Source organism: Budorcas taxicolor, chromosome 13, assembly GCF_023091745.1.
Source record: "Budorcas taxicolor isolate Tak-1 chromosome 13, Takin1.1, whole genome shotgun sequence".
Lineage (NCBI taxonomy): Eukaryota > Metazoa > Chordata > Mammalia > Artiodactyla > Bovidae > Budorcas > Budorcas taxicolor.
The window spans coordinates 53846479-53871861 of record NC_068922.1 but is presented as its reverse complement, the minus strand read 5'-3'; the positions used below and the strand labels follow the sequence as shown (position 1 = coordinate 53871861).

Below are 25383 nucleotides of genomic sequence, written 5' to 3'. Positions count from 1 at the left end.
CACACTTGGGCGTGCTGCCTAGCATCAGTGCCCTGTCCGCTGCCTTCCCTCCTACTGGGACTGACCCTCTCAGGTGGTAGGTCATGGGAGAGGACAGCGGGTTACACCCCTCTCTCAAAGTTTCGCTGAGCGGTTAGGGAAGTGTGGAGGGAGGGAGGGAGGGAGGGAGGGAGAGTCACTGAATTCAAGGGCTCCATTGTGGAATAGGCAAGTCAGAGTGGTCAGTGCCAGTCTGTGCCCTGAAGTGCCACCTTCAAGCTGCCCCTCTTTGAGGCTCCACCCTCCTCAAAGTGGCAGGGGATTTCCCAGCAAGGGACTAGCCAAGACCTCTGGGTAGGATAGTGTGTCCCACTCGTTTTCCGGGAAACGATGCTTTTCCGTTCTGGGGCAGGTTCAGATGAGGCCTTGACTCATCAACCTAGGACTCCCAGTCCCGGCAGCCCTCACCAGCCCTGGAGGCTCCTGCCTGACCTCCAGGAAGGGCCCCAGGGAGAGGCAGGATCAAAGCACCCCCTCAATGAGTCACCTCACCTGCAGCTGGCGCCCACCCCCAGCCCTGACTCATCGTTTTCCCAGCATCTCCTCCCCAGCTGCCTGGGGAACCTGACCCTCAGACAAAGCCACCAGGCCTCTGGAGAATGATGGATGGGAGCCACTCCGACTCTTTATTTTGCCCATGGCTAGGCTCATGGGGTGTCACCGGCTTCCACAAGGGCCATGTGGGAGGGTCCTGAGGACCAGCGTTGCCTGGAGGGCCTCTGCTCCTGGACACAGGACTGGAAAGGGCCCAGACCTGACAGCAACCCCGGCCTTCACCCCCAGCTAGCACAGGCCCAGCACACTACTAGCCTGGGCTCCTTGGGACCCTGCTGGCCTTCCTCACACCCCAAGCTCATCTCTAGGTTATTCTGGGTGGGTGGCAGGCAGGCTGGGGGTGGGGGGGAACAGATGCCCACTCCCAGCACAACCACCTAGCTTTCCCATTTTCCCTGGAGATCAAAACAAGGTGGCTGGATCAGTGGGTAGGGCTCACAGCCTCCCAGGCAGGTCTCCCTGCCTCCTCCTGAAGCTGCTCACGACAGGGACAGCAACAAGCCCAGGTCTCCTTCAGGTGACACCAACCCCCCCACCTGAGTCCAAGATCAGAGGGGACAGAGGCCAAGGACAGTCATAGCTGCCTCCATGGGCATAACGCACAGAGCAGCCTTGAGCACTATGGAGGGCCCCACAGCTCTGAAACACCTATTTCCAAGCAGCTCCCCATCAAGGCCCCATGCAGGGCCAAACCGGCAGGCCTGCTGGGGCAGCAGCTCCGAAAGGAGAGGTGGCCCGCGGGGGCCCCAGACTGGGACTCGGGCAGGTCTAGGCCTGCTATGGCCATAAGTTCTGCTGGCGGTCAGCTGGCATCCCTAAGGCCCCAGCACCCCTAGCAGAAGCCTCCGCTTTTCTGGACACAGAAAAATTTGTCTTAGAGAAGAAACAAAGCAAATGGGACAACCAAAAGGCAAAGCCGACCCAGCCCCCAGGATTGGTGGTGTGGAGCGGGCAGGAACTCTTCAGGACAAGAGGTGGGCACAAAGGCAGGTGTGCCTACGTGATGTCCCGTTGCCGTGGCGGCCGGTGCACATTCCGCACGACGCACTTCACCATCCACTCGATGCCCTCACGCACCCCCTTGCTGTGGAGACAATGGGCATGAGGCAGGGCTGGCTGTGACCCCCGATGCCCAGGGTGAACCCCACTCACCCTGTGAGGGCCGAGCAGGCCTGGGTCAGGCAGTCCCGCCTGCCGATCTTGGAGGCACAGTCGCTGAACGCAGTCTTGATGTCAGGGATGGAGAGGCAAGTCTGGGGGAGGTGAGGCCATAAGGGGTAGGCCTGCCACCCTGCCCACCCTCTACCCCCAGAGCAGTTCCAGAGCTGTGGGGGTAGAGGGCAGGTGGGAAGCTTCATGGCACCTTCCAGGAGGTGCCTCCTGGCTACTGTCCAGGAGGGTACCTGCCTGGTTAGCAGCCTCACGAAGACACACCCTGGCAGCACGACCCAGATGCTACAGGAACATGCCACCCGTCTGTTCAGGGCCCCCTCCATGCGAATGGCTGCCATGATGCCACCTCTCACCAGTGGTTCATGGAGTGGGGCCAGCACAGCTACTGTGCTCAAGGGCAGCAGACAGGTTGATGTCAGCAATGACTCCCACCCTGAGGTGCTTCTGCCCTCTTTCCAGACCTTCACCTGGGTCTGCCCAGCAGGAGGCCCCTGGCTGCAGAGGAATGGGGGACTGCTACCTCTGGTGCAGAGGTGCCAGCACAGCAGGAAGTAACTAGGGGCTGGGGGTGCTCTGTTCGCCTGGGGCAGCCACACTCAGGGTAACTGAGGAAGGCAGTGGCCCTCCCCTGGGAGAGGTCCCCATCTGGCGGGAGCAGGAGCCCACTTGGCCTAGGGGCTCACCTCAACATCCTGCTTATTGGCCAGCACCAGGATGGGGACACCGTCCAGCGCCTCGCTTGTGACCATCTTCTCTGGGGCGGGCAGAGAGGCGGCAGTGAGCGCCCTTCATCCGCCTCCACACAGGTCCCCAACATCCCTGCCGACCCCACATGGATGCACTTGGCTGGCACCCTCCTGTCCCGGCGTGGCCCAACCAACCCCCAGCCCAGCTCTGGAATGGGGACTCTGCAGACAGAACCCTCCCACTCTACTCCCTGCATCCCCAGCCTAGCTGGCTGTACCCACCAAACGCCTGTTTGGACTCAGACAGCCGCTCCTCGTCTGTGGAGTCGATGACATAGATGACGCCATGACACTCTGCGTAGTACTGGGCAGGAGGAAAACCAGGTGCTGAGCCTCGGGCACTCAGCCACCTCAGGGCAGCCCCTAGCTGGGAGACCCTGCTAGGGTGCTTCCTGGAGGTGGGGCAGAGTGCAGATACACCCCAGACCTGCTGGGACAGGGTGGCCACCTTCCTCAGCCACTTCCCAGGTGCTGTGCTCTGAACCCCACTTCAGGATCCACTGCTGAGACCCACCCACACCCCCTGGCCTGAGGAGAGTGGCCAGAGGACAAAGGATGGGGCTCCGGGTCTCTGTACACCTGGGTAGGGGGACCCAGTGCAGACAGCAAGGCAGTAGGTATACCAATAGGGAGCCAGGGAAGGCCTCCTACACGTTCAAGGCAGCTCTGACCCCCACATGGGACAACACGGCCAATGACAGAGCCATCCCAGGGAGTTTGGAGCTCTGTAGGAAGGCAATGGCAACCCACTCCAATACTCTTGCCTGGAAAATCCCATGGGCGGAGGAGCCTGGTAGGCTGCAGTCCATGGGGTCGCTAGGAGTCAGACACGACTGAGCAACTTCACTTTCACTTTTCACTTTCATGCATTGGAGAAGGAAATGGCAACCCACTCCAGTGTTCTTGCCTGGAGAATCCCAGGAACGGGGGAGCCCTGTCTCTGGGGTCGCACAGAGTAGGACACGACTGAAGTGACTTCACAGCAGGCTGGCACCAGCAGGCCAGCCAGCCCTGGGTTCCTGCAGCAGCAGCCACACAAGAGAGCCTCCCTACACACACACAAGCACCAGAGCACAGGGTACAGGGAAAGCTATGGGGAGTGAAGAGCAGCATCCCTGGGGAAACAGACACATGAAGCAAGGCCTGGTGAATCCACCTTCTGTCCTGATGTTAGAAGGACAGAAACACCCATGTCGCAGGAGCAGGTGACTACATCCTTACCCCTTGTCTCCACCCCAGCTCCTGCCCAGCAAGAACTCAGGAACTGGGAACACCCGCACATCCCTCAACATGGGTGGCCTCCTGGTCCACAGACCAACCATGAACCCCAAACCTGAGGCCTCTCTGGCTGGTGTGCTTGGGTGATACGGGACCCAGGAGCTGCAGCCCAACAGTGCAGGCCTCCTAGGCAGACAGGGCCACTGTGGGGTTTGCAGCAAGTCAGTAAGGGAATCACTACTTGGGCTCCGGACCCCTGTGGTGGCAGAGAACTTCAACTGGTGTGTGACTGGGCCCTGGCAGATGAGGGCTGGGTCCACCAGCGGGGGATGACCAGGAAGCAGCGGTAGCTGTGAACCTATGGTGCCCACTAGACCCAGATCCTGAGCACAGCTGCCACCAATGCCCACACTCTGGAGGCTCTCAGGTGTGGCCTGGAGAGACAGAGGCCACAAGCCCTCCCTGTGGCAGGGTGCCAGAGGGTCCACTGGGCCCACAGCCATGGTCTGCAGCTGGCACGTGCACCAGCTGGTACCAGCTCACGGAACGAGCAGAGGTGCTGGGTGGAGGTAAGGCCGTAAAGGTGGGAGTGAAGGTCCACCAGATGCTGTCGGACTACAAGGGGGCAAGGACAGGCCCCGGGACATAGTCTCAGAACAAGGGGAGAGCAGGAGGCCCACTTTACACCCCTCCTGGTGACTCACACGGCTGGGGACATGGCACCCCTGTGCAACCCAGTCACCAGAGGCCAGCAAAGCCCTGGCCTGGCAGGGGCATCTGATGCCATCAGCAGGAGGTAGGGCACCCACTCCGTCTCAAGAGTCGGGGAGCATGTGAGAAACCCAGGGCCCATCCTGCCGAGACGGCAGGCTCAGTCCTCGTGAGGAGGCAGTGGCAAGGCCATGGCATGACCAGAAGTGGAAGCTGGGGGCGACCACCAACCACCAAGCTGGCTTGCCCTCAGGAGGAGCCAGACCCCAGCCAGAGGCGCAAGGGCAGCAGAGCACCTTCACTGGCTATGTCCTGGCTGCCATGGTGGGCAGTGCGTCCAGCACAGGGCCCCTTGTCAGCTCCTGCAGGACCCACTCTGACCCACCAGAGCTACCCGAGCATGTCATAGCTGCCCGCCATGGTGACCTGCCAAGGGGATGGGATCCCAGCCAGCTCGGCCTGACATGGGGCAGCGCCCAAGATGACCCTGCCCCTGACCAGATCTTCATCCCCCACAACACTTGCCAGCTGCTAAACTCTGACACACACTGCCCCTGCTACTCTGAGACTCTGGCCTGTAAAGAATGTCAGATCCCCGTGTGGATCTGAGGTTTGAACAAACAGCCCCTGGCTTGGTCCAACTTAAATGGTCACAGAGAGCCTGTCAATGACCTTCTGGCCATGGAATGGACAGGGTCTTCTTGGCTGGAGATCAGGACAGGGAGGACACTTTGGGGAGGAGGGGAAAATGACCAAAGACCTCCTGCTGGGGTCAAGCCAGAAACCAAAACTAGGGCATTAGACATCAGCAAGTACTGGGGTGATCTGTGCCCCTAGAGCTGGGTGAGCCTGTCTGTGCCTCCGGCATCCACTGGGTGGGGGAGGGGAAGAGGCTCATTCCACCCTGCTCTCTGCTGGACCCTGTGCCTGGCAGAGGCTGAGTGAAAGACTATGATTCTGAGGTCTCAGAAATGCTTCAAAAGGTCAAAAGAAGAGACAGCTACTGTGAGCCTTAGAGGACATCCTCCCCTCAGTAGGAGGGACCCCATGGGGGAGACTCAGGCCCCGGGGCTGAAACTGAGAGCCAAAGAAGCACTGTGTCTTCCCTGCTCCTCAGGCATCCTTTGTCTCATCTTGTGCTGATTAGCAACAAAATCTCTAAACCTAAAGGAACCAGTGTGTCCCTGCTCTTGGGGGTGTGACTGAGGAACTGGGATGGGAGTGAGCCTCAGGAACCAAACGGGTCACAGAAGCTGCCAAGAGTAAGGAAAGAAGAATCCTAGGCTTCCCTGGTGGCTTAGGGGTTAAAGCATCCACCTGGAATGCGGGAGACCCGGGTTCGATCCCTGGGTTGGGAAGATCCCCTGGAGAAGGCAATGGCAACCCACTCCAGTACTCTTGCCTGGAGAATCTCATGGAGGGAGGAGCCTGGTAGGCTACAGTCCATGGGGTCGCAAAGAGTCGGACACGACTGAGCGACTTCACCTCTGAGAAAAGGAAGGATGAGACTAAGGTACCACCCAGATAGAGGTGGTGCCAGGGAGCCAACGTGGCACCCACCCATCTTACCTTGTCCCACAGAGACTGCAGCTCCTCCTGCCCCCCCAAGTCCCAGAACATCAGGCGGGCCTTTCCCACGTCCACAGTGCCGACTGCAGAGAAGAGACAGGTGTGGCTGCAGTTTTGACCCCTGACCCACCAGCTCCCAGCTCTCCTGGGAGAAGCAGGCTGAACCTGCGCTGCACGATGCTGGAACCAACGGTAGCCGGAACAGAGGCCTCACCTGTGGCCTTTGCACACTGCAGCATCCTCAGCGTTCTGCCCCCAACCCACACGCCCAAAGGACCCTTACTGTTTAGGCCCACGGTGGTAGTGATTTTGGACAGACTCATCCCCTTGTAGTTCTTGTTGAATCGGGTCTTTGACTGCTCCAAGAAGGTCTAAGGGCAGAGAGAAAGAGGCGTGAGATAGAATTGCAATAGTTTTCAAACACCCCTCCTGGGGCTTATTCCTTTACAACAAGGCAAAAGAGAACAACGTTTGCCTTTTAAAGCGGCTGGTGGTAACTATCTTATGACCTTAAGCAGGGTTCAGAGCCTGCCGGGGTGGAGAACACGCAGCTAAAAAAAACACCGAAAGGACCGTGGTGGTGGGGGATGGCGCCGACACGGAGCCACACTCACCGTCTTCCCGGCGTTGTCCAGACCCAGGATCAGGACGCAGTACTCGTCCTTCTGGAACATGTACTTGTATAGGCCCGACAGCAGCGTGTACATCCTGCCCTGGGCACCCGAGATCGGTCACGGACGAGAACGGCCCACACCGTGAACAGAGGGTCCCGCTGGCCGCACGGCCGCTCACAGCTGGAGCCCAGGGCCCTCCTGGCTCTGCCTCCCCTCCCTTCCCCTCCGCCCGCCTTCGCCTCCGCAACTGCTACAGAATCGCCCCGGCGCTCCAGGTGCCCACACGCCCTCTCCGGCCCGGCCAGGGCGCTCTGTTCGCAGGCTGAGGGCAGCCTGCCCCGCCCCGCTTCTCGCTGCTCCCCCGCCCGGGCTCCCTTCAGGCTTTGCTCCCCTCGGGTCTCCTTAACCAACGCCCGCTTCGCTCGCGGCCCGCCGCGAACGCCTCTCAGAGGCGGGGCGTCTGAGGGCTGGTGACTGCCCAGAGCAGTCGTGAGGCGGGCGGGCGGCGCGGACAGACTGCGGACCGGTCGCCGAGCCTGGGCCCAGCTCCGCCCACCCGCCTCGATGTACCTGCGACCGTCCGGCCGGACCGCCGAGCCGCAGAGGAGGGGAACCGCCTCGCGCCTGACCCACCGACCCGGCGCTAAACCCGCGCGGCGCCTGACGGGACGGGCGCTGGTCGGCCGAGAAGGGGGCGGGGCCTTCCCGGCAGCCCCCGCGCCAGACACTTCCGCCGCCGCAGGCGCTCGGGCGGAAGCGCCTGTGGGCTGCAAGGGCGGAAGTCGGGCGCCGGACGGCTTTGGCCGGTGAGGCCGGCTGGCCGTCTGTGGCGGCGGCCGGGAAACCGCGCGGAGGAGGGCCTGGCCGGGGCGAGGGGGTCTGGGCAACGGGGCCTTGGCCCGAGGTTGCTGGCCGAGCGGAGACGGGCGGCGCGAGGCCGCAGAGGTGGGCCCGGCGGGGGACACAAGACTTGGACGCATAGACCCCGGAAGAGCTTGAAGGCAGCTCCCGGGAAGGGAATCGAGGCCGTTGGGGCTAGTGGCCAAGGGCCAGCTTTGGCTCCTCCTCTCGGAGCTTGAAATATCTCCACGTCCAAACGAAGAGACTGCTGTTCACGGTTCCGCAGGCTGACCACCGAAGGTTGCAGTCGGCCAACGCTTAGTGCCGGCGTTGCGGGGGCCGTCTGTCCCAGACTCATCTGGCTTCTCTTCTCCGCAGCTCTGGCTCCCACGCCTCCCCTCTGAGGACCCAGGGACCCAGCCCCGCAGGCGCGGGAAATCGGCCCCTCCCGCCAGGATGGACGAGGAGAGCCTGCAGACCGCCCTCCGGACCTACGACGCGCAGCTGCAGCAGGTGGAGCTGGCCCTGGGCGCTGGCCTGGATCCCTCGGAGCTGGCCGACCTGCGCCAGCTGCAGGGGGACCTGAAGGAGCTGATCGAGCTCACTGAGGCCAGCCTGGTATCGGTCAGGAAGAGCAAGCTGCTGGCGGCGCTGGATGGAGAGCGCCCAGTCCAGGAGGATGCTGAGCCTTTGGCTTTCCAAAATGCCATCGTGGAGACGGCGGAGGTGCCAGTAGCCCCCGGGGCAGAACTGGAGACTGTTCCTTCTAGAGAGACTGGGCCAGGACCCACGGAGCCTGGGCAGGAGGAGGACGACGGGGAGGACGAGGAGGACGACAGGGAGGACGAGGAGGGCGACGGGGAGGACGAGGAGGGCGACGGGGAGGACGAGGAGGGCGACGGGGAGGACGAGGAGGGCGGGGCAGCACTGAGTGGGAGAAAGGTGAACGCCCCCTACTACAGTGCCTGGGGCACCCTGGAGTATCACAATGCCATGGTAGTGGGCACCGAGGAGGCGGACGACGGCTCCCCGGGCGTGCGCGTGCTCTATCTCTACCCCACTCACAAGTCCCTGAAGCCCTGCCCGTTCTTCCTGGAGGGGAAGTGCCGCTTCCAGGAAAACTGCAGGTAAGGCTTGAGTTCTCTAGGCCCCTAGCCGGGGGGGGGGGGGGGGGGGGGGGTGGGGGGTGGGGGTGGGGTGGGGGTGGGGGCGCGGGGACTTGCGGACAGAACCTTTGCAGTTTTGTTTTTCTTGGCCGAGCGAAATGCTGAGAAGAAGAGAACTTTATAGGGGCAGGGGGTTCTTCTAGCAGTATCCTTCATTAGGGGTCTTCTTGACTTTTCCCCAGGTATGTCAGGAGTACAGAAGGGTTTATGTTGAAAAGAATGGAGCCCCCCCCCCACCGCCGCCGCCTCACCGTGACCTGTCCTATGCTTCAAAGTGAAACTTCTAAAATTTACTTATATTTTAGATATTTTATTAGAGAAGTGGTCAAACACCCAGGTAACTAGGGAGAGTAGCGTAGAGACTGCTCACACTGTCATGGTAGGGCAGTGTTTTGCTGCTCTTGTATTCTCTGTTCCCGCCCCTGGAGTATTTTAAAGCAGGTTGTAGGACTTACTGGGCATTTTGCCTGTAAGTACTTCAGGATGCCGGCTTAACCTAAGTGACAAGGATGTTAAGTTAAAAATTACCTCCGTGTCGCTCTCACACCTCACCAACTTAACAGCAAGACCTTGTTCGTATTTAATCACAAATGTAATGATGTTGTGTTTTCCTTGTGTACATTATGTTTAATTTTGCTTCTTTTTCCTTTCCAAGGAATATTTCCTGAGATTTCTAGTAGATGATTTTCTTCTTTAATCAGTAGTCCAGGGTAACTATTCAATATCTTCAGTTGTTTGGTTATCTTATTTCTTTACAGATTTTTGCTGGGCCCAGAGTCTTATTTGGTGCAGTTCCCCTTTTTTTCGTTTTTCCTCATGAGTTTTGTGAAAAGTGTAGTGTACATACAGGAAAGTGCATGAATCAATCATAAGCCTCCTTGAGCTTCCACAGGGTGTGTGCTGCCTTGTCCCCCAGCAGAGAGTTAAGGAGCAGAGCAGGGAGCCCTCCATCCTTCCTGCCATGGTCCCTCTGGAGGGTTCCTCCCCGTCCCTGTGCGACGTCCCATGTGGGGATGAGAACTGACGTATTCATGTGCTGCTTCCTCTGGGCAGCACTGTTCCAGGGGTTTCACGTGTATTCACTCAAGCCTGCCAGGTAGGCCCTACAGCTGCTGTGGTTGCTGGACCCCCGAGGGGCAGTCCGGCTCTGAAATGCTGCTGCCTGCTGTGGGCTTCAGGCCTGACCCATGCAGCCCACCCACCCCACCACCACCCAGGTGTAACAGTTATTTTGTTGCTTTTACTTTGGATTTTTAGTTTAAAATTTACTTATTTAAAATTTTATTGTAAAGATAAAGTAGTGTTGAAGCACCCTGGGACCTGCCTTTCTATCCTCCCCTCCTGGGAGGCTTGCCACAACTATGATGAGCATCTCTCTAGCGTGTGAATCCTTTACAGGCACGTGTGTCTGTGAACAGAATATTCTTGGGCTTTATTTTCTAATTAAACTATGTTGTACAGCCTGCTTTGTTTTGCAGCTTGCTCTTCTCACTGAGCGTGTCTGGGAGAGAAGTTTACATTGATATTTATAGGACTGTTTTGTGCATTTTAACTGCTATTATTTTTCCTCATTCATATGCCATATTTTATTTTGTCTCCTGGTGTTTCCCAGTTTTTATTTACTAAAAAGAACACACTGAAAATCCTAGTACACATCTTTTGTCTCTGTTGGGAATGTCCCCAGTGTGGATGGCGTGAGCATTTTCTTTCCTTGCGCGCTGTCTGCTTCTAAGCCCCTGGTCTGCTCTGTCGTGGTCACCCTAGTCACTCTTGGTCACGTTCTCTAACTTGGGGATTCGTACCCACTGAAGTGAAGAGGTGGTCTTGATTGAACTTGTATTTCCTCGATTATTAGGAAGATTGCACATTTTTTCATATGTTGTTCTAACTTTATCGCTCTGTGTTTCAGTATCCTTATCCATAAAAAGGAGAGGAGCATGTCTTTTGCAGTTGTTGAGAGGCTGGAATGCATTAATATGCATAAAAAAACAGTACCTAACATGGAATAAGGACACAGTGGACTTAAAATTTTTATCTTGTGAAAAGGTCAAATCCAGAAAGTAAAGACAGCACAAGGGATCACTGTAACACTGGAGTACTCAGCTGAAAACTACAAAGCTGCCGGTTACTCTGGGGTCCTCTGTGCCTCAGCCCAAACACAGCCTTCTCCCTCTTCCAAAAAGAATCACCACCCCGACCTTTATGATAATCGCCTCCTTGTGTTCCTTGTGGCATATCACTCAGATATGGCTAAGGTATAAATGTTGCAGTTTAATCTTGCTCACGTCTAAAGGCTGCTGTCTGAATCTGACTGTGTACCCCCACCCCTGCCTTTCCTGGCCTCCCAGTTTCACTGTTGAAGGGGCAGACCCTCTAACGCTGACCATCACCCACCGCCCTGGTGCAGCCCAGTACGTTCTTGCAGTGACCAGAAGGCTGGCAGCTGGATCCTGGGACCTGCTCACTCTCAGGGCCCCGCCTGGGCACAGCTCAGTGCTCTGCTGCCTCTCGCAGCACGTGGTGCTCAGTGCCTGGATCTGCTGGTGTGGTGCGTGCTGCAACAAGGAGCTTTCAGCTCCACCAGCTCATCTACCAGCTAGGGTGTTTCAGAGTCACCTCTCCTCCTGTAGAAGCCGGCTAGGTAGTAGGACAGATTGTATAGAAAAGGCAGGATAATGCCTGATGTTTCTCTTTCGTTTGCTTGGTTTCCAAGATAACAAATTGGTTCTCTTTGATCCTGAGGTGATAAATTCATTTTTAAAAATATTTAATATCCTTGTGGAGTGATGGACTTAAATGCATTTGATGAATTTCAGTCCACTGAAATGCTGATTTTTACTGAAACTCAAGCTGTCCCACCCTTGCCAGGTGGAGCCTTTTCATGTTGGCTCCTCGCCCTCTTGACACGGTCCCGGAAATCAGGATTCCCCACCCTCACCTGTGCTCTTCCTGCCACAGACCTGAAAGCAGCCAAGTCTCTGAGAGACCCTGGTTTCTTTTAGTGGCAAAAGCTATTTTCAAGGCTCACAGGGAGGCCCTGGGATGCACTTTGCTGCAGGGGGGCTCAATGCTAGGTCTCTTCAGCAGACAGAGCTAGAAGTGCAGGTGGACACACGCTGATGTCTGTGTTAGTGCATCTGTATGTTCAAGGACGAGTGCCTAGTGAGTTCATACTGATTTCTTAATCTTTTCTGGATTGCATCTGTATATCCTTCTCTCCCTCAGGATTCTGGTCTTCAAGGACCAACATCCCGTAATTAACTTGTTTTATCCCATTCTGCATACACAGGACGCTCTCAGAACAGCATTCATTCTTTAGTCATGACGACTGAAGACTGTTTAGTGTTCTGACGCGCACCTCCCACTCTCCCTGCCATCTGACTGCACTAGACCTGCACAGCTGGCTCTCATGGCTGTCGCAGCCCATTGTCTCCCTTCACTCTCAGCGCTAGTTCTGGAAGGAACTTAGCGTCTCCTGCTCCCATCTGCCCGTCTGTCAGGGTCTTCTTAGTCGTGTTGGTTGTCTGAGACTCATTTTCTGGTAGGTTCTTTAGGAAGGGCTCACAGGAATAACATATGTAGAGACCTAGCATGTCTGTTCAGAGAAGGCAATGGCACCCCACTCCAGTGCTCTTCCCTGTAAAATCCCATGGATGGAGGAGCCTGGTGGGCTGCAGTCCATGGAGTCGCTAAGAGTTGGACACGACTGAGTGACTTCACTTTCACTTTTCACTTTCATGCATTGGAGAAGGAAATGGCAATCCACTCTAGTGTTCTTGCCTGGAGAATCCCAGGGATGGGGGAGCCTGGTGGGCTGCCGTCTGTGGGGTCACACAGAGTCGGACACAACTGAAGCGACTTAGCAGCAGCATGTCTGTTAGGCTCTGGTTGTGTCTTTCATGAAGACACAATTCAGCAGTTTTGATGAACATGTATATGATTCTTGGTTCATGTTGCTTTCCTTGAATATTTGATATAACTTACTCAATTTTGACATAAAATATTGTTAAAAAGTTCTTTTTTCCCTTGTAAATTACCTGCTCTAATGGTATGATGTAAGTATCCAACTTCATTCGTTTGCATGTGGGTATCCAATTTCCTGGGGCTTCCCAGGCGGCTCAGTGGTATAGAATCTACTTGCCAATGCAGGAGCCACAGGAGATGCGAGTTCGATCTCTGCATTGGGAAGATCCCCTTGAGGAGGAAATGGTAACCCACTCCAGTATTCTTGCCTGGGAAATGCCATAGACAGAGGAGCATGGCAGTCTGCAGTGCTTGGGGGCACAAAGAATCAGACACGACTGAGCACAGCACGTATATACAGTTACGTCATTGACAAACAGATACTTTTGCCTATTCTCTTCCAATTCGGCTGGCTTTTATTTCTTTCTCTTGTTTAACTGCCCCGCCTAGAACTTCCAGCACAGTACTGAATGCAAGTGGCAGGAGCACTTCCTGTCTGGTTCCTGATCTTAGGGGAAAGTACCCCTCCTCCCCTCCTTGAGTGTGATCTGAACTGTGGATTTTCCGTAGATGCTGTTTATCAGGTTGAGTGTTTTTAACAAGCGAGGTCGTTGGGTTTTTTCCAGGTGTCTTTTCTGTATCAGTTGATATGCTTGTGTTCTGTTGATGTGCCGTTTCATTGAATGGCTTTCACCTGTTGAACCACCCTTGCATTCCTGGGATAAACCACAGTTATGATGTGTACTTATTCTAAATGCTTGTTTTCTCGTTCATGTGTTTACTTATTATTCTAGATGGTGTTATTCATAAATAATTATAATTATTCACAAATAATTATAATTACTCATAAATCATAAGCACTATTCATAAATGTTGTGAGGTAGATGATTAAGTAGGGGTGTTGCGGGGGGTTTGAGTTTGGGAAACATTTAAAATTTTTTCCTTATGAAAATTGTAGTCTGTCTTTTCCTGCCTCTTTAGTAACACCTCTGTCCTGCATGGATTTTGTCCTGTGAGAGGCTTTTCCTGGGTCCCCTTCATTCCATTGGTCAGGCTGCCTGTGCTCTTAGTTGACGTTGATTTCATGCACATGCGGTTAACTACTCCCACAATTGGGAACTTCCGTTATTTCTGAGTCTTACATGTTTGGTTCATACCCTTCTGGCTCAATCTTTGCATATGTCCACCATATGCAAAGTCCACCATACTTTTCTAGGGTCATTTCATAGACGCACTTGCTGGCTTAAGGAGGACAACCAAATTTAAGGCTTCTAAGAGTACTGAAGATTCTTGCAGGGAGGTTTATTGGTGGTGTCTGGGTGTGTTGAGGAGTTTGGCCAAATTCCCCTTGGGTCTGGGTCTCTTTCCTCGGTTGAACAGGACTTTTCAACCACCATGCCCGCCAAAAGACACATGGACTGGTCTTGCATCTGCTGGTGCCACTGGTCAGTGGCAGTACCCTGGGTGCCCGAGGACGGGCAGGGGTGAGAAGGAACCTCCCAGAACTCCACCCAGGAAGGTGACTGAAATGCCTTCTCGCCTCTCCTTTCTCTCCACAGTCTCTTCACGCGAGGCTGGTTGTGTGTCGGAGCCAGGGCCTATCTTTGCTTGCTTTTGTGGGTTAGAACGCTTCCTCCCTGAAATGGGGGCACTGCAAGAGATGTGTGCCTGGTGGCTTCATGTCTTTATTTGGCCAAGTTCAAAGTTGCAGCCCTCTGTTCCCACACTTCCTGTCCCACCTCCTCTCTCCTGGTTTTCGTTTTGGTGTCACTGTTTCAGTGACAAAGACAAGGCAGCACCATTACAACCAGGTCCTCCTAGTTGGCTGGGGAGGCCTCAGTCCTGTGAGTGACGCAAGCAGACCCCCTGTCTTGATGACCTGTTGTGTCCAGCGGAGAGGTGCCAGGGAACTGTTATCAGAAGTGTGTCTCCCAGCCACATGTGTGCCTGTGTGTGCATGACTCTAGCCCAGGAGGCTGGAGAGTAACCAGAAGCCTCTAGTCCTTGGGGCACCCAGGTCCATCTGAGAGAGCACAAGCACAGTGTGTGTGTCCATACATGTGCATGTGTACACACATGTGCATACACGTATTTGTGTGCTTGTGTGTAGTCAGTGTGTGTATGCCTGTGTGTGGTGCATGTGTGAATGTATGTGCCTCTGTGTCCATGCATGTGTGTACATACATGTGTGCATGAGTGCACTTATATGTGTGCCTGTGTATATATGTATGCATGTATAGGTATGGGTGTGCATACATATTTATACACATGTTCAGTGTATACATCTGGGTGTGTTTACATATGTGCATGAGTATATTGCATGTGAATACATGTGTTCAGTGTATATGTGTGTAGGTGTGTGTACATGTGTGTGTGGGTGTGGTGTGTGTGTATACATGTTGAGTGTATATGTGTGGGTGTGTGTGTGTGGATGTTGCATGTGTATACATGTGTTCAGTGTAGATGTGCATAATTGTGTATTATATGCGTGTCTGTGGATGTCTGTGTGGACCTGTGTGTCCCTCTCCACTCATCTCTCCATTGGACGGTGTCCAGGCAGGTAGACTGGATTATCTGGGCTTGTGGGACCCTGGTGGCCATACCTGAGTTATGCGGCCCTCTCTGCAGGTTCTCGCACGGGCAGGTAGTCTCAGTGGACGAGCTGCGCCCCTTCCAGGACCCGGACCTGAGCTCCCTGCAGGCTGGCTCTGCGTGTCTGGCCAAGCGGCAGGATGGTCTGTGGTACCCAGCACGGATCACTGGTGAGGCTGCCCCGGGGCCTCCCTGACAGGCCCTTCCCAGGAAGCCCTCTTCATGTGTCACATGTGTTAGTCCTACGTGACTCCTCCTCTGGGTGGGTGTTGCAGTCCCACCCCACACATGAGAAGAGCAAGGCCCCCTTGGTTTTGGCCCCACCCTGCTCCCACCTTCCAGAGCGGCTACTTCCGTGTGCTGCCCTGCTGCCTCTGTGCCCCTCCAGATGTAGACAGCGGCTACTACACAGTCAAGTTTGACTCTCTGCTGTTGAAAGAGGCTGTGGTAGAAGGGGACAGCATCCTGCCCCCACTGCGCACAGATCCTGCAGGGTCCTCTGACTCAGACGGCAGCGATGCAGATGACCCCAGCTATGCTCGAGGTATGGCTGCTGCCACCCCCAAGAGGCTCCCGGCTGGCAGGGCCCACACTGTGGTCAGTACAAGGACACACTCCCGGGGAGACGAGGGTGTGTGATGGACCTGGGGCACGTCCAGAGACCCACAGACGCAGAAACCATAGTCCCACGCAAGCCGCGGGAGGGGAGGGGATGGGATGCATAGGAAGGGACAGCTTCCTGCAGGGCACGGGGACCTGTTGGCTGGATGAAGGATCAGCTGTCAGTGTCTGGCCTCCCCCCAGGGGTGGGGGTGCCCACATGGGGTCTGTTAGCCGCATTGTCCATACTGATGGAGGGGAGGACTGCTCTCCACAAGGGAACAGGGAGCGTGGAAGGGGGCCATCCTGTGACCAGGTCGTGGAAACGGCTAGGCTCTGCCTTCTGCTTGTGCCACATGCCCTGGGCAGGGTTCTGGGGATGCTGGGGGCTGGTTGTGCAGAGCTGTGCAGAGCTGAGCTCTTGGGTTAGCCTTGGCTGGAGCCCAGGATCCTCTGCATCTAGCTGGGTTAAGCCACTGCCCTCTGATACCTGCAGTGGTGGAACCTGGTGCTGCCAACCCCGGGACCTGCAGCTCCGCTTTTGCCGGCTGGGAGGTGCACACGCGGGGCATTGGCTCCAGACTCCTCGCCAAGATGGGCTATGAGTTTGGCAAGGGTGAGTGCACTTGTGCTGCCTGGGGACAGGAGGGACTCCACATCATGGCCCAGGGGTCCAGTGGCAGTGCCAGCCTGGTGTTCCCCTAGGTCTGGGCCGTCGTGCAGACGGCCGGGTGGAGCCCGTCCATGCTGTGGTGCTGCCACGTGGGAAGTCACTAGACCAGTGTGCAGAAATCCTGCAGAAGAGAACCCGGGCTGGCCAGGCTGGTGTCAGCAAGCCCCCAAAGTGCCGGAGCAGAGGGAGTGGACCTGGGGGCCGCCCACCTCCTCGCAATGTGTTCGACTTCCTGAATGAGAAGCTGAAAGGCGGGGCTCCAGGGGCCCCAGAGGTGGGGGTGGCGCCCCCCGGGAGGAGTGGCAAGGAGGTATACCATGCCAGCAGGAGTACCAAACGGGCCCTGAGCCTGAGGCTCCTCCAGACCGAGGAGAAGATTGAGCAGACCCAGCGAGCCATCCGGGGCATCCAGGAGGCCCTTGCCCGCAACGCTGGCCGGTATGTGTGGCCCTGCCCCAGGCACCTCACCCCTGCCCAGCTTCCCCTGAGAGAGTTTGGGGGCGGCGGGCCAGGTCTGAGGAGGGGCTGGAGGTGGACGGCAGTGCTGAATGTGGGCCCCTCTCCAGGCACAGTGTGACAACGGCCCAGCTGCAGGAGAAGCTGGCAGGAGCCCAGCGGCAGCTGGGGCAGCTCCGGGCCCAGGAGGCAGGCTTGCAGCGGGAACAGAGGAAGGCCGACACTCACAAGAAGATGACTGAGTTCTAGAGCCCTGCACGTGTTGTGGATGGAACTGAGGAGCCTCGGCTCCTGCTGCCCTCGGGCAGACAGCGGGGATGCCACCAGAAGGGCCAGCCTGCTCTGTGGCTACACTCCACAAAGGGCCTTCTTGCTGGCCTCCGGCACGTGGACACTGCTGAGCAGAAACAGGCTGCAGGGGCCCCTTCCTGATGCTTCCCTGCCCACTGAGTCCACCTGCCAGTGTCCTGGGGCGTCTTGTGAGCAAAGACATTAAAGTGACTTTGTCATAGTGTCTGATTTCATTGGAGGCTTGACTGGCTGTGGGGTCCTTGGGGAGTCGGGGTCTTTGCGCCAGGTCACAGGGCTGGGCTGGAGGGGTCCTGAGTGAGCCTGCTGCCCCTGCCCAAACCCAGAGCCAGGAGCCTCCTTGCTGCTCTCCCAGATGTGGCTCACAGCCTCAGATGCCCCCCCCCCCGATAGTGCCTGACACCCACAAATGAGTGGAGCTGGTGCTGCAGTGGTGGGAGGAGACCTTGGCCATGCCGGGCCTGGGATAGCACTGTTAAGGGGGCAGGAGGACCCAGCGAGCTGGGGGTGTTGTGCATGTCTCCTCACCCGCGCACCTGCCACTTCATGGGTGGAGGCAGTGCCAACTCGTACCACCAAGTACCGTCTAGACCCCAGGCGGGGCCACAGCAGGTGGGGGTGGCTGCCGTGGCGGGGAGATGAGATGAGGCACACAGGAAGTGAAGTGGGGAGCTGGGCTGCAGGCGACAAAGGCACTGTGCTTCAAGGTGCCCAAGCTGCCTGCCACCCCAGACGGTGGAGCTGCACTACACTCCGGTCTCGGTGAGTGCTACTCTGGCCTCCAGACGGAGGACCCACACCATGTCCTGGCCTCGGTGAGTGCCCACTCGCTTCCGGCCTGCCAGGGCCCCAAGCTCCTTAGTGCCTTCCTAGGACAGCTGACCGCTGGAGTCTGGGAGGACTGGGCCCTACTAGGTCAGGGCATTGGGACTTGGGCCCTCTGTTGAGGAAAGCCGACTTGCTGGGCCTGGGCGGACTGGCCCTCACCTCCAGAGACTCCCCACCCCATAGCTCTGTGCGACTGGACACTTGCTCCGCTCTGCCCCCGAGCAGCTCTGCCAAGACTCCAGGAAGTGGACATCCAATGGCAGCGGCAGTGGGAGGGGAGGGGTGGCGAGCCCAGGGGAGAAGGGGAGTCCATGTTCAGAGTAGCCCCTCCAGCCTGCTTGACCCCCCAGCTTCCCAGCCCCTGGGGGGCCAGTCTAGTTGACGGCCAGGAGGCACCATCTGGATAGGAGCCATTCCTGGGCAGGACGTGGCTGTAGGTGAGTCTGTGGCCTCTGGCTTGCCTTCCTGGGGTGTGACTTGGGTCTCAGGTTCAGCCTGTGACCACAGCAGGGCCTTGGTCAGGCCCCATGCTTAGCCATCAGTTGGGTCATCCTTGCCAGCTCAGGTCCTTGTGGGGGCCAGGCAGAGCACACCTCACACCAGCACCCCCCAGGCAGAGATGGGAAGGTGGGCGCCAAGGCATGCCCCCTCGGCCTCCGTAGGAGGGAGGAGCTACGGAGACAGGGGTTTCCTGTGTGCTGAGTCAGCGCACAGCGGGAAAGGGACCTCCTGGCAGCATGAGACACAGAAGTGGGGCTATCAGGTGGGTTCCCAGTCCCTCAGCCTCCAGCACCAGTCTTCAGATTGCAGGCTCGTCCACATCTTCACAGGATGAGGCTACAGGGGTCCTCAGTCCCTCCTGCTCTCTGGGTCCTAGGGTGCCTCACGCTGCTCCTCTGGCTGTGGGTGTTGTGCACAGCCTGCAACAGGTATGTCCATCTCTGCCTGGCCTGGGTGGGGCCTGGCTCAGCTCTCCAGCCAGAGGGGGCGGGACTCAGGCAGGCCCAGCATGGCTCTGTACACATACTTCCTGATGGGCCTTGGACTGGAGGCTGACATCTCTGACCCATGTCTCTGCCTCCCTGGGCTGATGATCCTCTGGCACCCAGGAAGCAGGCACGGAGGCAGCTGTCCAGGCTGCAGGGCAGTGCAATGCCAGCAGAAGTGGTGAGTGCCAGAGTGTCCCTGGGGCCAGACTGTTCCTGGGGCCAGGGTGGGGCCATCTGGAGGCTGACCAGCCTTCCTTGCCCCCAGTCACTGCTAAGACGACCCCACCACTGCTCCCTCAGCAAGTCAGACACCAGGCTGCATGAACTGCACCGCAGCCGGCCCTGTAGCAGAGGTGAGCTGGTGGGAGGGCTGGGGCCTGGAGGTGGGCAGGCATCCCCAGACCCCTAGTAACCTCTACCCTCTCTCCACCCACAGCCCCACGGCCTGCCAGCATGGATCTCCTATGTCCACAGTGGCTGGAGGCATCCAGAGGCATGACCAGGCCCCCGGCACCCTTCTCACACCAGGAGCTGCCCCTGGCTGTGCCCTCCACTGGCCCAGAGGCCACCTATTCCAACGTGGGGCTGGCAACAATCCCCAGGGCCAGGCTGGCAGTTAGCTCTGGGGTGTGGGCAGGGGCACGGCTGACCAGCAGCTATGCCAGGCCTGGGCCTGAGGCCAGACCTGTGGTAGCTGAGTATGCTTGTGTCCAGAAGTTCAGGGGAACAGATCAGGGCCCCCAAGGCCTGGGGCAGGGGAAGGTCGAGGCAACCCCACCCACTCAGGTAACCCAAAGGATGTCAGATAGGGTGGGTGGGACTGGGCAGATCCTTCACTGAGTGGATGGCACTGACTCCTCCCTGGGCTGGCTTCCTTTCTCCAGGTGGACATCCTGTATTCCAGGGTCAACAAACCTAAAAGGAGGGACCCAGGACCTGCCACAGACCAGCCAGACCCCAAAGGTGGGGGAGCAATTTTGGCTCTGGGGAGTGACCCAGCCTACGAGGTCCTCCCTCTTGGGGGCCTGGCTATGGACAAGAGCCTCCTGGAAAACGTGTATGAGAGCATCCAGGAGATGGGAGCACCTCTGGAATATCCGAGCTCCAGCTCCTATCAGGAAAGGACGTGTGCAGAGCACAGAGACACTTTGCTTCCTGTCTAAGCCTGGGGAGGGGTCTTCATCGCCTCCCTACCCTGAACACCCAATTACAGATGATCCTTCCTCCAGAGTGGGCTGCGAACCCTCCTTTCCCCCACACGCAACTGACAACACAAATTCCAGACAGCAGCGCTGCCAGCATGTGGGGTCCCCCGGATTCTGGCTGCCATGTCCTCTGCAGGGCAGGGTCTCAATAAAGCCCCAGATCCCTATACGTCAGCCTGCTCTTCCTCACCCTGAGAGCCTTGGGGGTGGGGGTTGGTTCCGCTGGGCGTGCCAGGTACTTGGGCCAGGTCAGCTGGGGCTGCCTCTGGTCGGGCTAGTGGGAAGGGGACCAAGCCCTGGGGGGCGGTCCTCAGGCTGAAGAGTTCCTCGGAGAAGTGAGCTGGGCCGCACGGTGGCCGCTGATCGCCAGGGAAGGCTCCGCCACAGTCCCTGGAGTTACATAAGGGAAGGGGGAGGTGGGCAGTCGTACGTTAAAGAATAACCTGCTCCAGGGAGGCCCGCCAAAGAGACGAGCAGAGGCTCCCCTCGAGGAAGCCGGCCAGCCCTGGGACCCGGGCGCACGGACGCGGGGGCGGGAGCCCGGCGGGCGGGCGGTGCTAGCCCGGACCCCTCCTAGACCGGCGCGGGAGGCAGCCAGCGCGGGAGCAGCCGGCCTGGGGCTGGGCGTGACTGCAGGGCGGGCCAATGGGCTCGGGGTGGGGGCGGGACCTTGGGCCGCGGGGAGGGGGCGGGGCCGGTCGGCAGCCTCCGGGCGGCGCGGCGCGGGCGGCGGCCGATCCAGGGCGGGGGTCGGCGCCCCGGCCAGCCCGGCCCGGCCCGGCCCGGGGCCGCGTCCCGAGCGTCCGCCCTAGCCGCTGCAGCCTCGGTGTCCGGCCGGCCGGCCATGGAGGCCGAGCGCCCTCCGGCGTCTGGCTCGGGCTGCGGGCGTCCCCCACTCCGCACCGCCGGCCGGGACCCCGCGACCGCGCCCGTGTCGGTACCCGCGCCGCCGCAGGTACCGGGCGTGGGGCGCCGACAAAGTTCCCGCTGCGAAGATGGCGTCGGGCTGCACGAACTTTGGGCCCCGGGGTGGGGCGGGCGGGGGCGGCGCGTCGCCGCGCGTGTCCGTGGGTCCGCGGGGCTGGGCTGGCGCCCGGAGTGCTTCCCGCCGCGACGGCCGGAGGCGGGGCCGGGGCGGGGCCACACCGGCCGCAGCCGGTTTGGGGGCGGGCACCAGTGGATTTGGGTGGCGGTGGCGGTGGCGGTGGCGGTGGGGGTGGGGACCTGGCCGCTCCCCGCTCTGAGCCGGCCGCGTCCGCAGGGCCCTGCTGTTGAGTTCGCGCTGCCCCAGGAGCCGGAGCCGCGAGCCGCGGACCTCGGAGCCCCAGGGGCGGGGGCGGCCGGGCCCCCGACGCTGTCAGCTCACATCCCAGTGCCAGCGCATAGGTGAGACAGGGCCCGATTGCCAGGCCAGTAGGGCCGTGTGCACACGTGCGCCTGTGTGCAGGGGTAGTGGATGGGCGCAGGTAGGAGCCTTCTCGACCTCACCCCCGCAGGGGGGCCTCAATGGAGGGCAGGTCAGCGTCCTGAACTGGGTTTCTGTCACCACCTCCTGGCTCCCCTGTCCTGGAGGAGTTGATTAGAAATGACCAATGTATTAGCATGCTTTCTTCACCCCCTCCCCAAACCCCTGGGATTCAAAACGCAGACTGTGGAGGGGTGCATGTCCCTGTCTGTGCAGAAGAGACAGTGAGAACAGCGTGGAATTGACTGTCCAGGAATCCTGGGCCCAAATGACCATCTCCCCATCCCTGTCCGCAGAGAAGCCCTCCCCGATGCCTGATAGCCTGGTCTGGCCGTGGAGGCAAGGGCCTGCTCTGGCCTGGCCCCCTGGGGCCTCAGGACCCGCTTGTTCTTACAGCCCAGTCTCCCTTGGCTGCTGCTGGCTGCTGGCTTCTGCTGGCTGCTGGCTGCTCCCGCCCTCCCAGGCCTGGCTCTAGGCCCACAGCTGCTGTTGCACAACCCTGGTTAATGTGTGATTGGGGGGAGGGCTGGGCCTGGCCAGGCCTCACCGGGCCTGGCGGCACCGGTCTGGGGCCTCAGACCCCTGTCCAGCACCAGGGTCTGAAGAAGCCACAGTAGAACAAAGGCCAGGCTGCAGAGAAGTCAGGCTTTGGGAGGAAGACCCCAGCCCAAGCCTGTTCCTGGTGGTTCCCGGGGATTTGGAACTTAGCAACTCTAGCTGGGGGTGGGGCTGGGCATCTTGCCCAGCCGGCTCCTGGAGTGAGGGAGCCGGGTGCACACACGTGCCCAGGCCTGCACGTGTGTTGGGCCAGGGGGCAGGCCTGGAGTACTTCTTGGGCCCCACTCGCCCCCTACCCCCATCTCCTCCAGAACCCCCCCAGGAAAAGCCCGACTGGACGAGGTCATGGCTGCCACAGCCCTCACAAGCCTGTCCACCAGCCCCCTCCTGCTGGGGGCCCCAGGTGTGACCTTCAGCACAGGTGAGCTGAGAGACCTGTCTTGGGCTGGGGATGGTTGTGGGGCTCAGGATCCTACGAGCTGTCAAGCCTGGTGGGGCAGGCAGACTCCAGCTGGAATACCATCTTCCAAGTGCATCTCCTGAGTCCTGAAATGGACATCAAGACACCCATTGCCCCTCCCTGCAGCCCTGGGACCTGTCTGCCTCCACCCGGCAGGCCAGGCATCTCCCCACCCCAGACTCTTCCACGTTTCCTTCTCTGTGCTGGAAAGCCCTGTCACCAGGCGGTATTGGCTACCTTCTCCCTGCCACTGCTGCCTCAAGAGGTTCTTTGTCCTCAAGCTCACCTGGGGACAGGTGAACAGGCATAGGCTCTGCATTCAGGGACTTGTAGGCAACAGCACCTGCAGCATAGCCCAGGCCCCAAAATCCTGACACGGGAGCCCATGTGTGTCCACAGAACCGTGCCTGGAGCCCTGGAGGGAGGCCCTGGTGCAGCCACCGGGCAGTGGCAGGAGCTGGGACCCTGCCAGTGATCAGTCCTCTCCGTCTACACCGTCACCGCCACTGCCCCCTGAGGCAGCCCACTTCCTGTTCGGGGAGTCCACGCTGAGGAAGAGGAAGGTGAGCCGGTGTGGCCCTTGGGGTGGGGTAGACGTGGGGGGCACCCAGCCTGACCGCCCCCTGTTGCCCAGAGCTCGCTGCAGGGGCTGTTCCAGTGCCTGTGGAAGCGCTGCGGGAAGGTGCTGAGCTCCGCGTCGGGGATGCAGAGACACATCCGCCTGGTGCACCTGGGGTGCGGCGGGGGCTGGAAGGGGGAGGGGCAGGGGTGCCAGGCAGGCTTCTGCTTCAACCCCACCTCCATACCCCGTTGCTCCCCCGACCCTGCAGGAGGCAGGCTGAACTGGAGCAGAGTGATGGCGAGGAGGACTTCTACTACACAGAGCTGGATAGTGGCATGGACTCGCTGACCGATGGGCTGTCTGGCCTGACCCCAGGGTCCCCCACGGCCTTGGTGCCACCCGCCTTTCCCCGCTTGGAGCCACCGGAGCCCCTAGCCTTGCCCAGCCTTCTGCGCCTGCCTGCCCTGCCCCTACCCCCGGTGCTGAGCACCACATCCCCCTCCCAGGTGTGCCCCAGTGACCATGCCCACCAGGTGGGTGAGGTCACGGGCGGCTCCCAAGGAGCACGAGGCCATAGCAGTGCCTCCTCTCAGGGCTGCCTGGCACCCGTCCGCCTGGAGCCACAGACCACCCCTGTCAGGGCCTGTGTGCCAGCCCTGCCAGCCAAACCCAGTGCCAACCCAAGGTACGTGTGTGTAGAGGGGCCAGGGTGGGCGCCAGGCAGGGAGGGGCCCAGCCCCGATAGCACCCCATGTATCTGTGTGTTCCCCCAGGAAGCCCCGGGGTGATGCCAAGAAGTGCCGGAAAGTGTATGGCATGGACCACCGGGACCTGTGGTGCACGGCCTGCCGCTGGAAGAAGGCCTGCCAGCGTTTCCTGGACTGAGCCTGCCCAGGGCCTCTCCGAGCTGCAGGGTCTTTTTAAGAGGGGAGGTCCCCACCACTCAGAAGTGCCTCTGAAGAAACCAGCCTTTGGCCTTTTGCACTAAAGCCAAACCTCACCGCTGTCCCCTCAGCCCCCAGTCGGCCATGGCCTCGTCAGGAGTGTGATAGGGCCACACAGGGCGTCCTCGATGCACTTTGAGGGGTGTCAGGGAGGGGCGCCCCGCCCGCACTTCACCTGACTGAGGGCCCAGGCGCGCGTCTGCCGTGTTTGCTCAGGTGTCTCACGCCTGGGCTGAGCCAGGCGAGGAGTAAAATTAAAGACTCGGGACTTTTCCAAAAGCTGTGTCTGTCTCCTGGGAGGGAAGGGACATGGCACTGGGACCCTGCCACAGGCAGGGGTAGCAGATGGGCAGAGAGGAGGCCAGTAGCCAGGCCACAAAGGGCTGTGGGGGCGGGGGGGTGTCCTCTGGCTACCTCTACCCAGGGCAAGGCCGAAGGAGGGGATGCTGTCTGTAACACACACAAGGCGATGGCTCAAGCAGCAATTTCCCAATTTATTGAAAGTGATCGCTTTGCAAGAATATCTAACTAATCCCGTCACAGAGATGAGACCCACAGGGGTCCCAGAGCACACCCAGCAGGTAAGGAATCTCAAGACCACTAGGGAGGAGGTGTTGTTGGCATCGATGGCTCCAGGGAAACAGGCAACAGCCCTGATGTTCCACCGACGGATTACAAAAGACCCCCCACAAATGTGAAACACATTTCCAATACAAACACAGGTTTATAGTCGTTAATATAAAGTTGATATAATATAGATTATCCCCAGAAAAAAAATCAACAATCTTCAAACACTGCCCTTTTTTGTCTGTTTTGTTTTTGTTGACAGGTTGAAAGCATGTTGAAAAAATAAATATTTAAGAAAAGCACACACACAGCGCCCTCACTACAAGTTCTAAAAAGGGCTGGGTACAAAACACAATATAGGATCTAAAAATAAAAACACCATTAAGTATGGCTTTCTTAAGAGTTGCACATGTCACAGAATGAGCGAAAATAAGATTATCTTTCATATAATATTGCAAAAAGTTCCAGTTTTTGCATTTTCTCAAGAGTTCTCTTTTCTAAAAAGGAAGATGTGCAAAGTTGGAAGCAGTAGCTGTGTCCTTTCAATCGAGGTCCCTATCCAGTCCTGGCAGTGTTGTGAC

At 58.6% G+C, this 25383-nt stretch overlaps 4 protein-coding genes across 4 annotated transcripts; 3 read left to right on the top strand and 1 right to left on the bottom strand.

The window, feature by feature from the left end:
• Positions 1 to 644: 644 nt before the first annotated feature.
• Positions 645 to 7168, bottom strand: ARFRP1 (ADP ribosylation factor related protein 1). Its single transcript, XM_052650646.1, has 7 exons — positions 6626 to 7168; positions 6295 to 6382; positions 6012 to 6094; positions 2736 to 2817; positions 2451 to 2521; positions 1747 to 1847; positions 645 to 1678 (listed from the first exon to the last, which is right to left on the bottom strand). The coding sequence occupies exons 1-7, from the start codon at positions 6716 to 6718 to the stop codon at positions 1591 to 1593; spliced, it is 606 nt and encodes a 201-aa protein (XP_052506606.1). The 5' UTR covers positions 6719 to 7168; the 3' UTR covers positions 645 to 1590.
• A 237-nt stretch (positions 7169 to 7405) lies between these two features.
• On the top strand, positions 7406 to 17427 carry ZGPAT (zinc finger CCCH-type and G-patch domain containing). The gene is made up of 7 exons (XM_052650686.1): positions 7406 to 8298; positions 8392 to 8592; positions 15223 to 15356; positions 15575 to 15730; positions 16283 to 16402; positions 16492 to 16897; positions 17026 to 17427. Exons 1-7 carry the CDS (start codon positions 7922 to 7924, stop codon positions 17162 to 17164), a joined length of 1533 nt encoding a protein of 510 aa, XP_052506646.1. The 5' UTR covers positions 7406 to 7921; the 3' UTR covers positions 17165 to 17427.
• A 313-nt stretch (positions 17428 to 17740) lies between these two features.
• On the top strand, positions 17741 to 20204 carry LIME1 (Lck interacting transmembrane adaptor 1). The gene is made up of 8 exons (XM_052650437.1): positions 17741 to 17803; positions 17957 to 18039; positions 18883 to 18980; positions 19137 to 19219; positions 19307 to 19394; positions 19478 to 19656; positions 19720 to 19827; positions 19926 to 20204. Exons 1-8 carry the CDS (start codon positions 17741 to 17743, stop codon positions 20202 to 20204), a joined length of 981 nt encoding a protein of 326 aa, XP_052506397.1.
• Positions 20205 to 21090: 886 nt separating this feature from the next.
• SLC2A4RG (SLC2A4 regulator) lies at positions 21091 to 24504 on the top strand. Its single transcript, XM_052650996.1, has 7 exons — positions 21091 to 21201; positions 21508 to 21632; positions 22581 to 22690; positions 23129 to 23292; positions 23364 to 23464; positions 23560 to 23976; positions 24065 to 24504. The coding sequence occupies exons 1-7, from the start codon at positions 21091 to 21093 to the stop codon at positions 24174 to 24176; spliced, it is 1140 nt and encodes a 379-aa protein (XP_052506956.1). The 3' UTR covers positions 24177 to 24504.
• Positions 24505 to 25383: the final 879 nt, after the last annotated feature.